The 13,385-nt window shown below is 34.6% G+C and overlaps 1 protein-coding gene across 1 annotated transcript in view; it reads left to right on the top strand.

Moving 5' to 3' along the window:
* The window catches only part of NBEA (neurobeachin), a 640,668-nt gene that overhangs the window by 192,887 nt on the left and 434,396 nt on the right, over positions 1-13,385 (top strand). Inside the window, 6 exon segments of the mRNA XM_007464249.1 lie at positions 2,798-2,879; positions 3,130-3,253; positions 4,096-4,288; positions 6,443-7,459; positions 9,393-9,610; positions 11,988-12,141. Of these exon segments, the coding sequence (XP_007464311.1) occupies positions 2,798-2,879; positions 3,130-3,253; positions 4,096-4,288; positions 6,443-7,459; positions 9,393-9,610; positions 11,988-12,141 (1,788 nt within the window).

The following is a 13,385-nucleotide window of genomic DNA, read 5'->3' as shown; positions in this document are numbered from 1 at the left end:
GTCTCGTAAGTCGAGCCTACTAATCCAAAATGATTTATGCTTGATAAGTCCGGGAAGTCAGTACGTCAGAGAGGAAGCTCCAGTAGCTCCTGCTTAAGCCTAAAGTCTTTCTGTGACCCATGAATTACGAGATAATACCATTTATAAAATAATGTTTAAATGCATAATGCTGGACTCAGATCTGTGTCTATAAATAGCATATTTATCAAGTTACCTCCATTATTTAATTCATTGTTTCCCAGCCCTGTCCAGTATGATAGCCACTAGTCACATTTGGCTATTGAGCTTGTGTGAATTGAGATGTGTTACAAGGGTTAAATACACATTGGATTTTATGTCCGTATCTGGCTCTGAACCCTCCATCCTATTTTGTTATGGTGCGGGGGCAGGGTTAATTTCCTATGCATGTCTCTAACCAAGTCCAGTCAAACTTCATGGCCCATCTTGAATCCTATCCTTTCATTAAGTGTTTACATCTACATTCATCCCTCCTTGTCTTCTTATTTATTTCCCTCCCCATCTTTTAAAACTCACATAGGTTCTTTTTTTTTAAAACATCTTTATTGGAGTATAATTGCTTTACAATGGTGTGTTAGTTTCTGCTTTATAACAGAGTGAATCAGTTATACATATACATACATTCCCATATCTCTTCCCTCTTGCGTCTCCCTCCCTCCCACCCTCCCTATCCCACCCCTCCAGGAGGTCACAAAGCACCGAGCTGATCTACCTGTGCTATTCGGCAGCTTCCCACTAGCTAGCTATTTTACGTTTGGTAGTGTATATATGTCCATGCCACTCTCTCACTTTGTCACAGCTTACCCTTCCCCCTCCCCATATCCTCAAGTCCATGCTCTAGTAGGTCTGTGTCTTTATTCGGATTTGAGCCTGTCTCCTCAATATTGATTAAATAATTTTTTCTAGAAATATAGTTCTATCTAGCAACTGTGTTTTCCATTTCAAACATGTAGCAGAATGTTGGCACATAACTAGTTCTTATAAATACATGCTGAATTGAATTTCTAAATATATTTTTTGTAATTAAACTCATATTTAAATAAACTATGACATATAGTTTTCAAAACACTTTTACATATAGAGCCCTGTTTGATCCTCCTACCAGCTTTATAAGATAGGCAAGGCAGTTATTACCCTCATTCTTAGATGATCAAATAGGGGTTTAAAAGGACAACAATATAAAACTGAAGGTTCTTTGAGATAAATTTTGTTTTCTGTACAATGAGCTTTCTCCTTTTTGGGGTGAAAAAGTTTTGACAGTTCTGTATCATGGAAGAGTATGGCGTAGTCTTTTCCAAGCTTGTTTGCAGTTATTTTGAATCTCTGTATTTGTAACCAGAATTCTTGGGATCTTGTTGACTGGGCTGTAGGTCTACACCAGGACTTTTTGGGCAGGTTGGTGTGAAAACTCCTTGTAGGCATATACCAACCACCTATTGTTCTTTGGTATACGGTTTTCAAAGAAATTTTTATACCTTTTGTCAGGTCCAACTGATGAGTAGTGCATGTCTCTAGTGCTCTGTTCAGAAAATTCTGAGGCACTGTTTACAAGGAAGTGTTTGTTTCAATAAAAGTATGGCAGTGAAGAAAGGGGTATTTGTGCCCTATATTTATCATTTTAATAATAGTAGGTTAGTTTTTATTTCAAGTCAATACCTTTTTGATATACATTCTTAATACACCTAAGTAAATGTCCTATCTTCTTTTTTTTCTTTTAAGTCTGAGCAGAAAGGTAAGAAAAATGCCACTGCTGGATGTCATGATCTTTTTCTAATCTGAAAGGATCATACCTGTCTCTTAATTAATTTACTCTCCATCCCCAACTTTCACAAGTAGCTATGTACAACTAAGCTATCAACTAAGTTTTATAGTTTCCTCAAAGTTTTTGTATCTTACTTCTGGTTAAACTAAATAAAAAGTTTCATTCAGAACTTAGCATGTTAACCCACACAGGAAATTAAATCATAATATAAAATAATATCTTTATTAAGTATTATCTCATTGGATTTTTTAATATATGGAAGAATAGAGGTAAACACAGGCTATATAGCCTGAAATACAGTGAAGAGTCATATATCCATATTTTATATATAATTAAGTTATTCATTCTTAAATGTAACAAATGTTTATTGACTGCTGGCAGTGTGTTAGGCACTTTGCTAATTGCTAGGAATGTAGCAGTGAAAAAGATGTATAAGAATCCTGTACTCATAGAGCCTGGGTGTTGGTGGAAAAATTAGTAAATGGTTTAGAGTCTGTCTTTCCTTTACTTGGTCAGCTTTTGTCAATTTTTGTTATTTGAAAGAAGTTTACAAAAAAACTCGTTGGTAAATGACAATGAGCCACATTTTTTATAAAGATTTTTTTCCATATCACACTTCACTTGAAGTTAGGACCCAGGCTCAGACATTATTTTCTTACTTACTGATTTTCTAAGTTTTTTTAAATTAATGATGAAATAGCAGTCAAATGTTTACAGTTCACAACTTAAAAGTGTTAAAGATGTACACTGAAAAGTGATTTCAAACAGTTAATTTTTGGAGCTCCTAATTAATCTTTCCTTCTATAGATATTGGTCCTGGTTTTGTCTTTATCTGTAAAAATTTGAAGACTATAGAATTAAAGAGTTTAGAAGTATGTGGAGTTCACTAGAAGACCCTTAGAAGAGATGCTTCTTTTGATTTGAACAAATTGACATTTTTTTGCAGAGTCTTTGTATATCTATAATTTGCAATTATAAATTTATTTCTAAATGAAATTCAAATTCTTCATCTTTCAGATTTTGACAGAGCAAGTATGTACTCAAGTTGTACACAAGCCACATCCAGAGCCAGATTCTACAGTGAAAATTCAGAATCCAAGTGAGCAAACCAGCCATTCTTTATTGTAATGCAGTAGTAGCCTGTAACATGGTAACATGTGAAAATAAATCAAAACTAAATCAAAACTTTTGCTAACCACCTCAGTCTGTATGGCATTCACATAGTTTCATTTATGACACAACTCACCTACCATAGTGCTAAGCATTTAGTTGAAAATCAGTAAATATTTTTTGAGTAGAAGATATGATGTAGTTATAAATCTTTACTATAATTTTTTGTTCATTTGCAGTGATTCTTAAGGTAGTGGCAACTTTGTTAAAAAATTCTACACCAAGTGCAGAACTGATGGAAGTTCGTCGTTTGTTTTTATCTGATATGATAAAACTTTTCAGTAACAGCCGGGAGAATAGAAGGTGAGCAGTTTGAATACTATAACAAAACTTTATTTCCTAAATAATCTTATTTTCTCTCCTTTATTTTCAATCTCTTTCATAGAAAAAATTTTCAAATCTTTCCTATTTTGCTAAATACTTTCAATCATTAGAAAAGGCATTTGTTTCTTTTATATAATCTGCATACTTTTATTTTTATATGATTTTATTTAACTTTATGGTTATTATAGTTTAACTGTATATATAAACATAAATATCCAAAAATCCTTATTTAAAATATACCATCCCTTTTCCTGATAACTGTCTACCACCAACAGTAGTTTAAATGTAATGATGTTGGATTTGCTGAGATCATCTGTGCTTTTCTCAGCTTGGTCTGATAACTGATTATTGTCATGCATTCTAAAGCTGGTTAGCTAGGACATGGGGTACAGTATGAAGCCATGGTTGCTGCATGAGTCTTAAATTTAACAACTACTGATTGAATGTCTGCTATGTATAAAGCACTGTGCTGCACAGATTGCCTTGGTGTACAGTCTTAGTGCAATTCAGTTGGAAAGATAACAGTGAAGCGATGATTAATTTCTAATATGTTAAGTGCCTTGTGAGTGCTACATGTGATGAGGGAGTAGCAAAACAATAGCTATATCTCACTAGGAGAGTTGGGAGAGCAATTTTAAATGATAATATGGATTTTTCCAAGTAGAAGAATGGGAAAAGTCATTCCAGGTTAAATATTAAATATGCAGAATGACTGTATATGTTGCTTTATCTAAGTCAGATCATATTTTCACTATCTCAACTTCAAAATAGTAAATTCTAATATAATTTAGGAATTTTTAATGATTTTCCCCCCCCACTAGATGCTTATTGCAGTGTTCAGTGTGGCAGGATTGGATGTTTTCTCTTGGCTATATCAATCCTAAAAATTCTGAGGAACAGAAGATTACGGAGATGGTCTACAATATCTTCCGGATTCTTTTGTATCATGCAATCAAATATGAATGGGGAGGCTGGAGAGTTTGGGTGGATACTCTCTCAATAGCCCATTCCAAGGTAACAAGGGATTTAACATTTTACATTATCAGGATTTCAGCTGTGGATTAAATGCCTGTAGACACTCATCTGGTGCCATCTTGTGGGCATCTTGCATTATGGCTGATTCCTTTATGCCAATTTTCTTTCTTTTCCGTTCTTGTTTTTGTTTTTGTTTTTGTTTTTGTTTTTCCCTCTCGGTTCATACACTTTTAAAGCTTGAAGTATTTTAGGGACCCTGTAATTGAAACTTCAGGTTTATAAATTAGGAAGTTTACACTCTCGAGGCACCCCCCACATACGTTTCCTAGCAGATCTGAGAGCTGGCGTCTGAGCCTTTTAACCCAGACATCCCTGCTGGTTCTTACTCATGAAACGTAGTCTTATATATACTTTTTAAGCCTTTTTAAAGTAATCAGAACTTGTTTTTATTTCCAAATGAATAATAAATATATTTAAAGTATTTAAGTTTAGTGTTGTTTTTAATTGCATTATCTTTATTTTTAATGATAAGAATCTATATGTTTGTTTATATTTTAAATATGGTCTGGTAATTAAAATTTAGAGTATGTACACCTTAGATTCTGGAAATTCAGAGTTAATATATCTTATCTTGTGGGGTCATAGGAAAAGGATGTGTGTCAGAAGTTGTTGGCTTTTTTTTTTTTTTTTTTTTTTTTTGCGGTACACGGGCCTCTCACTGTTGTGGCCTCTCCCGTTGCGGAGCACAGGCTCCGGACGCGCAGGCTCAGCGGCCATGGTGTCATAGGAAAAGGATGTGTGTCAGAAGTTGTTGGCTTTTGATTCAGTCTATGCCACAATTCAGTTTCGTGGCATTAGGAAACTCATTTAATCCTTTTGTGCAGAAAAATGTTTTTAAAGATGCAGATAGTAAATATTTTAGACTTTGTGGGCTGTACAGCCTCTGATGCAACTACTCAACTCTGTCATGCAGTATGAAAATAGCCATAGATGATATGTAAAGAATGAACATGGGTGTGTTCTAATAAAATTTTATTTACCAAAACAGGTGATAAGCAGATTGGACCCATGAACCATAGTTTACCATCCCTGCTTTTGGGACTTGATTTCCTTTTCTGTAAAATAAGGGGGTTTTATATTAAGATAATCTTCAAAGAAAGGTCCCTCAACCTAAAATTCTGTCATAGTATCATTTAAATATCAATATCATATATGTCTATAGGAAGGATTTTGAACTTTTTTTAATTTTAAAGACCTTTTATTTCTGTTACAAATTTACATTTTATAATATATTGGCACCTCACTTTTTTTGTTGTTGTTGTTGTGGTACGCGGGCCTCTCACTGTTGTGGCCTCTCCCATGGCGGGGCACAGGCTCCAGAGGTGCAGGCTCCCCGGCCATGGCTCACGGGCCTAGCCACTCCGCGGCATGTGGGATCTTCCCGGTCTGGGGCACGAACCCGTGTCCCCTGCCTCAGCAGGCAGACTCTCAACCACTGTGCCACCAGGGAAGCCCTGGCACCTCACTTTTATCATTGCACTAATAAGTTTGAAAATAGTATTTTATAGGGAAACTCATTGCAAATCTTTGTGCAATAAATATATATTGATTATTCCTAATTATAAACTGATTATTCCTAAACAAGCCTATGTAAAATGACAAACTAAAGTAGCCTATATAAAGATAAAATTGTAAAGTTTTAACATTTTATAACTATATATTTATAGGTATGTGTTGCCTTTTTTTTTACCTCACTTGTTGCAATAGTCACACATATGAGTCATAGAAAACTGATGTAGTAATAGTACTTTGGATATTGGATATTATTAGCCAGTTCTCTGTTTTAGCTCAAATAACCCGAATATGTCGGAGTTCAGCTGGCATATTAACTAGGGTAACATTGAAATACTTCACCTAAAAGAAAATATCATTTTATTTAAAAAACTTTAATAATGCTAGTTTACCTAACTATGTTTTTGGACAAGTCATATAATAAGTCATATATGACTATTTTGATGCTGTTCCAACCACTTGATGAAACTAAGCATTTGTCTTAGGATTAATATGCACTGTGTTTGAAATCTTAAAATTATTTGCACCATTTTTGCTATTATTATCATAGTTTTATTTATGTCATTTTTTTCTTCTTAATATATACAAAATGCCTTAATGTTTTCTGTATCCATTCCTAAGGTCACTTATGAAGCACATAAGGAATACCTAGCTAAAATGTATGAAGAATACCAGAGACAAGAGGAGGAAAACATTAAAAAGGGAAAGAAAGGGAATGTGAGCACCATCTCTGGTCTCTCATCACAGACAACAGGAGCAAAAGGTGGAATGGAAATTCGAGAGATAGAAGACCTTTCACAAAGCCAGAGTCCAGAAAGTGAGACAGATTACCCTGTCAGCACAGACAATAGAGACTTGCTCATGTCAACAAAAGTGTCAGATGATATTCTTGGAAATTCAGATAGACCAGGAAGTGCTGTACACGTGGAAGTGCACGATCTTTTAGTTGATATAAAAGCAGAGAAAGTGGAAGCAACAGAAGTGAAGCTTGATGATATGGATTTATCCCCAGAAACTTTAGTAGGTGGAGAGAATGGTGCTCTTGTGGAGGTTGAATCTTTGTTGGATAATGTATACAGTGCTGCTGTTGAGAAACTCCAGAACAATGTACACGGAAGTGTTGGTATCATTAAAAAAAATGAGGAAAAGGATAACGGTCCATTGATAACATTAGCAGATGAGAAGGATGAACTTCCCAACAGTAGCACATCATTTCTCTTTGATAAAATACCCAAACAGGAGGAGAAACTCCTTCCTGAACTTTCTAGCAATCACATTATTCCAAATATTCAGGACACACAAGTACATCTTGGTGTTGGTGATGATCTTGGATTGCTTGCTCACATGACCGGTAGTGTAGACTTAACTTGTACATCAAGCATAATAGAAGAAAAAGAGTTCAAAATCCATACAACTTCAGATGGAATGAGCAGTATTTCTGAAAGAGACTTAGCATCATCATCTAAAGGGTTAGAGTATGCTGAAATGACTGCTACGACTCTGGAAACTGAATCTTCTGGTAGCAGAACTGTACCAAATATTGATGCAGGAAGTGTAATTTCAGACACTGAGAGATCTGATGATGGCAAAGAATCAGGAAAGGAAATCCGTAAAATCCAGACCACTGCGACAACGCAAGTAAGTCATCCTACATGTGTTCTAAAGATGCATTGAATAGATACAGAGTTGTTAGCACCAAAGCAGAGTAATTTCTTACCAGTCACACCATGTTTATATATAATTATGATAGCATAGTAATTTATGGAATTGAGTAGTGTGGTTCTATATATAAAAGAAATTTAAAATACCTGAATCATATATCCAGCTCTGCCACATTCTGTCTGTGTAACTTTGCTCAACCTCTCTGGGCCTGAATTTTCTCATACAGTGCAAGAGGTTGTACCAGATTGAAATATGACCTTTAAGGTCTCTACCAGTTTGAACATTTTATGGCTCTGTGACTACATTTACACAGTTGTATTCGAGATCTTCATTCTGAATACTTGATTAATTTTAACCTTTTGAGCTTCAGGCCCAACCCTGTTCTGTGGATTATAGAAAAGAGGACTTGGAGCCCAGATTGAACTGATAAATGAAATGAAGGGGAAGGGAAAAGGGAACTGTTATTTATCAAGTGCCTACTATGTTCCAGGCACTGTGCTATATGTTATCAGATTTAATACTCACAACAACCCTGTGAGGTAGGTAATATGGCTGAGAAAATTTGGAATTATTAACAGTGAGAATTTTCTTTATAGCCACATGGATAGGGATTCGTATGAGAAAATTAGAGATTCTCAGGCTTGGTGGTGAGGAAATGTTAGTGCTGTAGTTTGGGCCTCACCATACTAAAGCTAAAAATAGATGATGTTTTCTGATACGAATTTTAATTGTTGAGCACTGAGTTTATACTTACTTATTTTCTAGACTAGATAATACCTTATGGTTAAGAATTGAAGAAAACTTTTACCCTTTATGACTTCTTTTTTGTTGTTGTTACCTGGGTTTTCCATTCACCTTTTTTTTTTTTTTTTTTTTTTTTGCGGTACGCGGGCCTGTCACTGTTGTGGCCTCTCCCGTTGCGGAGGACAGGCTCTGGACGCGCAGGCCCAGAGACCATGGCTCACGGGCCCAGCCGCTCCGCGGCATATGGGATCTTCCCAGACCAGGACACGACCCCGTGTCCCCTGCACCGGCAGGCGGACTCTCAACCACTGCGCCACCAGGGAAGCCCTCCATTCACCTTTTAATGTCATCAAAGAATCATTTAACATGTGTCCATTAGAGTTAGGTTACAGAGAGTAAACCATACCTCACTAGTGTCTTTGTACTCAGAATCTCTGAAAATATATTCTGTGTGTGGAAAAGATATATATTTTTTTCTCTACTAAATACTGCCATTTCCATTTTTGTGGCAGTTGTGCTACAGTGATAATTGGCGGGGGATAGAAATACTGAATTAAGTCCAGGTTTAAAATAAAGGAAAGCATGGTGCATTGTTTACTGAGCATAATAATCTCTAGGCTTGCCTGGTTTTCACTGAAAGTTCACAGGCATTTATCTGGTTTTCTAACATAGAAAAGGCATTTATGTTTCTAAATCGAAGTATTTTGAGTGAAATAGACTTGGAAGTTAACTTGAATCTGTACAAGTAATATTTCTTTTAATCTTGTGTTTCTAATTACAATTAGTTGATGACATATACCCAGTATTCTTCACTTTGAGTATAGGCTCACTTTTATAAGGAAGAAATGTGGTCTAATGTAAAGACTCATAAAGAGGGCTAGAGAGGATCTGGTTTTCAATGTGAACTTTGATGTTAAACTTAAGTATTAGGTTACCTTGCCTAGTTTCTGAAGCAGCAAAATAAAAAAAAATAAATAAATAATAGCCTTTTCTTCTCAAAAAGGTTCCTGTGCAGGGAATCACCAGGTGAATGATAAATGTAAAATATACTAACCTACTAAAGTCATATGCAAAAGCTTTACTCACTTAACTGTATTTACTATTTTCATTTTGAAATCAGGTGTTTATTTTTCACTCTACAAATGTTCCCCTTTTCTGTCTCCAGGCTGTTCAGGGTCGGTCTATCACACAACAAGACAGAGATCTCCGAGTTGATTTAGGATTTCGAGGAATGCCAATGACTGAGGAACAGCGGCGCCAGTTCAGCCCAGGTCCACGCACTACAATGTTTCGTATTCCTGAGTTTAAATGGTCTCCAATGCACCAGCGACTTCTCACCGATTTGCTATTTGCATTAGAAACAGATGTACATGTTTGGAGGAGGTAGAAATACTTCTTTTCTATAAATAAGACTACTTTCAGTTGAAAAATGAGATTATCTTAAATTGGTGGCATCGACTGATTAATAAGCGAATTATATCATTAAAAATCTCACAAATTAAATTTATTAAAAATAATCAAACATTGAACATTTTTATATAAACATAAATATTTTCATAATGATTATAAGTCCTGGGGTGGGTCAAATTAAAGGCTAGCCAAGAATTTAGGCTTAAGACAGTTAATTAGCCAATTTTTGAAATCTGGCATTGCCAGGTTATTATAAAAAAGAGTTTTAACCAAGAAAAGGTTCAGTACTGGTTCAAATAAATTTCTACATTTTTATCTTACCCTGTTAAAATTAATACCATGTACTACATTTATTCTTGGTGATAAGATTTAACACATAGTGCTAAAATAAAATTTAAAATCAGCTTATTACATCTATTTTTAGAGCTTATACCATTTACATGGTAAGTGGATATCATTTCAAATATAATCATTTAAGGAAAACAGTGAAGAAAACAGTTCAATTATTTTATTTTTTCAGTTCAAATGAATAAGTTTCAAGAAAGGAAACAAAGTCTGCATAAATTTTAAAATTACCTTGCCTCAATTTCAATTTAATTTTCTAATAGAAAATATGAAACAAATTAATCAGTTATGAGAGTGTCATGTGTTCATACAGATAAATTAGGTAGTTGATGTCTGTCAGTAACAGTGCCCCACCGTCAGTGACTTGAACAATCAGTGGCACAATGGACGATGAGTGAGTTTCTTAACAGTGGACTTAAGTGAGTTTCTCTGCTTCTCCTAGTTATCCTTCTAAGATTCAAGGTGGCTGCTTCAGCTCCCAGAATCAAGTCAACATAGGAAACTTAGCCCAACTAGAGGGCAGGACTCCTCTTCCGCTTTCACCCCCTTCTTCCTTCCTCCTCTTCCTTGTCTCTCTCTCTCCCTCCTCCTCTCTCTCCTCTTTCTTTTTCTCCTCTTCCTCTTATTCTCTTCTTCTTTTTCTTCTCTTTTTTCTAACAGAAGCCCCTCAAGAAATTTCCTTCGTATGTCTCATGGATCAGTAGGATCATGTGCTATTCTCTGAGTCACCAGCAAAAGGGAATGGGATTATAATGATTGGCCTCCATGGAGCAATACTGGTTACCAACCTAGTAGCTGTGGTGAAGCCAGTCTTCCCTGTACCAGATGCAGCTCAATAATAGAACAAAATCTAGATTGTGTTAGCAGGGAATAAGGAATAACTATCATTCAAGCAATCAGTGTCTGCCATAGAAAATTTTTAGTTCTGATTTTATTTGGTCAGTTTGTCCTTAGTCTACTTATGTGATAGAAACAATGGTCTTTCCATTGCTAATGTTACATGCTAAGTTACCTAGGGATGGTAAATAAGGAGACTGGAATACCATGAAGTATGTTACTACTAACATGAGTATCAGCGTATGGAGAGATACAGTGTAATTTACTAATTGCAATGTTAGTATCCCTCAAATGAATGATACTCAACTTACCGTCCCTTTATACTGTGTGTGCCTTTCTGTGTTTTCTTTCATGGACTCTCATAAAATTTCCCAGACAGAATTTTACATAATTTTAAAAAATGTAAAAGATAGTACTTTAATTTTTAGGACAAGAGAAAATATCCTGAGATCTAAGATATATTAGATGATATTTTGCAGTTCTTAAAAGGTGATAATCATTGACTTAAATTTGATCATGGAGTAATCTCTTTTTTTTCTGTTAGAGAATAGTTCCTATTCTTGACCGATACCAAACTAAAGCAATGTATTTCTCTGAGAATCTATAGTGAATGTTTTGTATGGCAGAGCTGCACTGCTGACCTTTGAGGTCTTTTTTCTTTTTCTTTATTCAGTAAGTACTTGAATTTTACTGACTCATTTATACTCCCCTATCGTATCACTTCTGTGGCTAGCAGTATACATTTTCAGTACAGCTGGTCAAAGCCGGAGCTGCAGTCTGGTGATACAACAAATTGTCAGCTAACTATTCACTTGTTCTGCCTTTCAATACCAAACAACCAGCTTAGGCAAAAATAAATTTTTTTAGCCAAATTCATTGACCTAGTCATATGTCTTTGAATCAAGTTAATGCACTGTATTTTAAAAGCAGAAACAAAATAATAAATTATTTTACTTGGACACACACAAAAAAATCCATGCCGAAATGAATGCTAAGTTTTTGGTAATATGACATCTCAATTGTAAATTATTTTCTTTTCTAATAACTCCATTTTAAATTTGTCTAGCTCTTATTTTTCACTTTAAAATGGCATTATAAATAAAATCTAAACTTCTTATTCTTAAGCCAAAGAAATGTTCATTTCTGCTTTGTTTTTCTGCTATTTTAGCCATTCCACAAAGTCTGTAATGGATTTTGTCAATAGCAATGAAAATATTATTTTTGTACATAACACAATTCACCTCATTTCCCAAATGGTAGACAACATCATCATTGCTTGTGGAGGAATTTTACCTTTGCTCTCTGCTGCAACATCACCAACTGTAAGTACTTTGCCTCCATCTAGTGGTTATGTTTTATAATTACATTACTAGAGTGTGTCAGTGGTGTTCTATACTATAAACAAGGAAACTTTTTAACCATATAATTTAAAATTATATATATTTATATTCTCGCCTCTTTTAATTGTCAGTCTTGGGTTCCAGCTATGTGCATTTATGAACATATTTCTCTGGTAATTCTGATGAACATGCCTTAGGAAGAGCAATAACTATGAATGATTTAGCTTTATTTTCTATATATTGTTTCTCTCTTCAAATCTACATTATAATAAACTGTTAAAATCTTTGTTCTGTAAATCTTGAAGTTCTAAATACAAGTACATGTTTATTGTATGATAATTAGAGTCGAATCTAAATTTAGAAAAAGTCATCTTTAGGCATTCAGTCTCATGACTTGCTTGAAATATTATTTTTAAACAATATTATTTTAAATGATATAAAGGAGTATTATACTTCTGATCTCTGAGATTTAATCTTGAAGCCAGTAATTTGCTTCAAAAAGAGAATTGAATGATTGAATTCTTAGAGTGTTTCTTATTTAAACCTTAGGTACCTCAGATAGAAAAAGTATAAATGACATTTTTTTCTGTACCTGAAAAATTTCATAATCCTTAAAAACCTCAAAAAACTTTATGTTAGCCATATGGCATCTTTTAGAATTTTCATGTGACATGATTTACTGGTTCAACATTTATTTTTGAAAAATATAGACTTTCTCTAATAAAACATTGAAATGTATTAATATAAGTTTGAAATAATGTTACTTATGTCATTTTAAATATAATAGATAAATAACTATATTTTAGCTGTCTTTTAAAAAATATCTCTGATTCATATTTTTAAAAAAAACAGACTCCATAGCTAATTGCTCAGATGGGAAAGAATATAGAATTCTGCTTCTCATATTAACTGTGTTCTTCCTACCACATTGGAAGCTCATCCATTAGCCCAAAATATATCCTTTTTCCAGAGAGAAACGTGCTGTTTTATTAAGATGTCTTTTACTTGATGAGGCAGTGTTTCCAAATTGATCTCTGGCTTTATTTCATCATTAACAAGTTTTCTCTACATGACTCTTTTTCTCACTGTCCCTTTGCCACCACCCCTGGAGCAGCACTGAAACTTAAATATTGGCAGCAAAAAGAATGTATCCTCAGCACACCTCCCCCTCACAGGCACATATACTTCTATTTCATCCATGAACTTATTCGGGTCTCCAAAGGCAA

This window comes from Lipotes vexillifer, unplaced genomic scaffold (assembly GCF_000442215.2).
Source record: "Lipotes vexillifer unplaced genomic scaffold, Lipotes_vexillifer_v1.1 scaffold120, whole genome shotgun sequence".
Taxonomy (NCBI): domain Eukaryota; kingdom Metazoa; phylum Chordata; class Mammalia; order Artiodactyla; family Lipotidae; genus Lipotes; species Lipotes vexillifer.
Note: the sequence above shows the minus strand (reverse complement) of the source record. Positions and strands in the feature narration are given on the sequence as shown.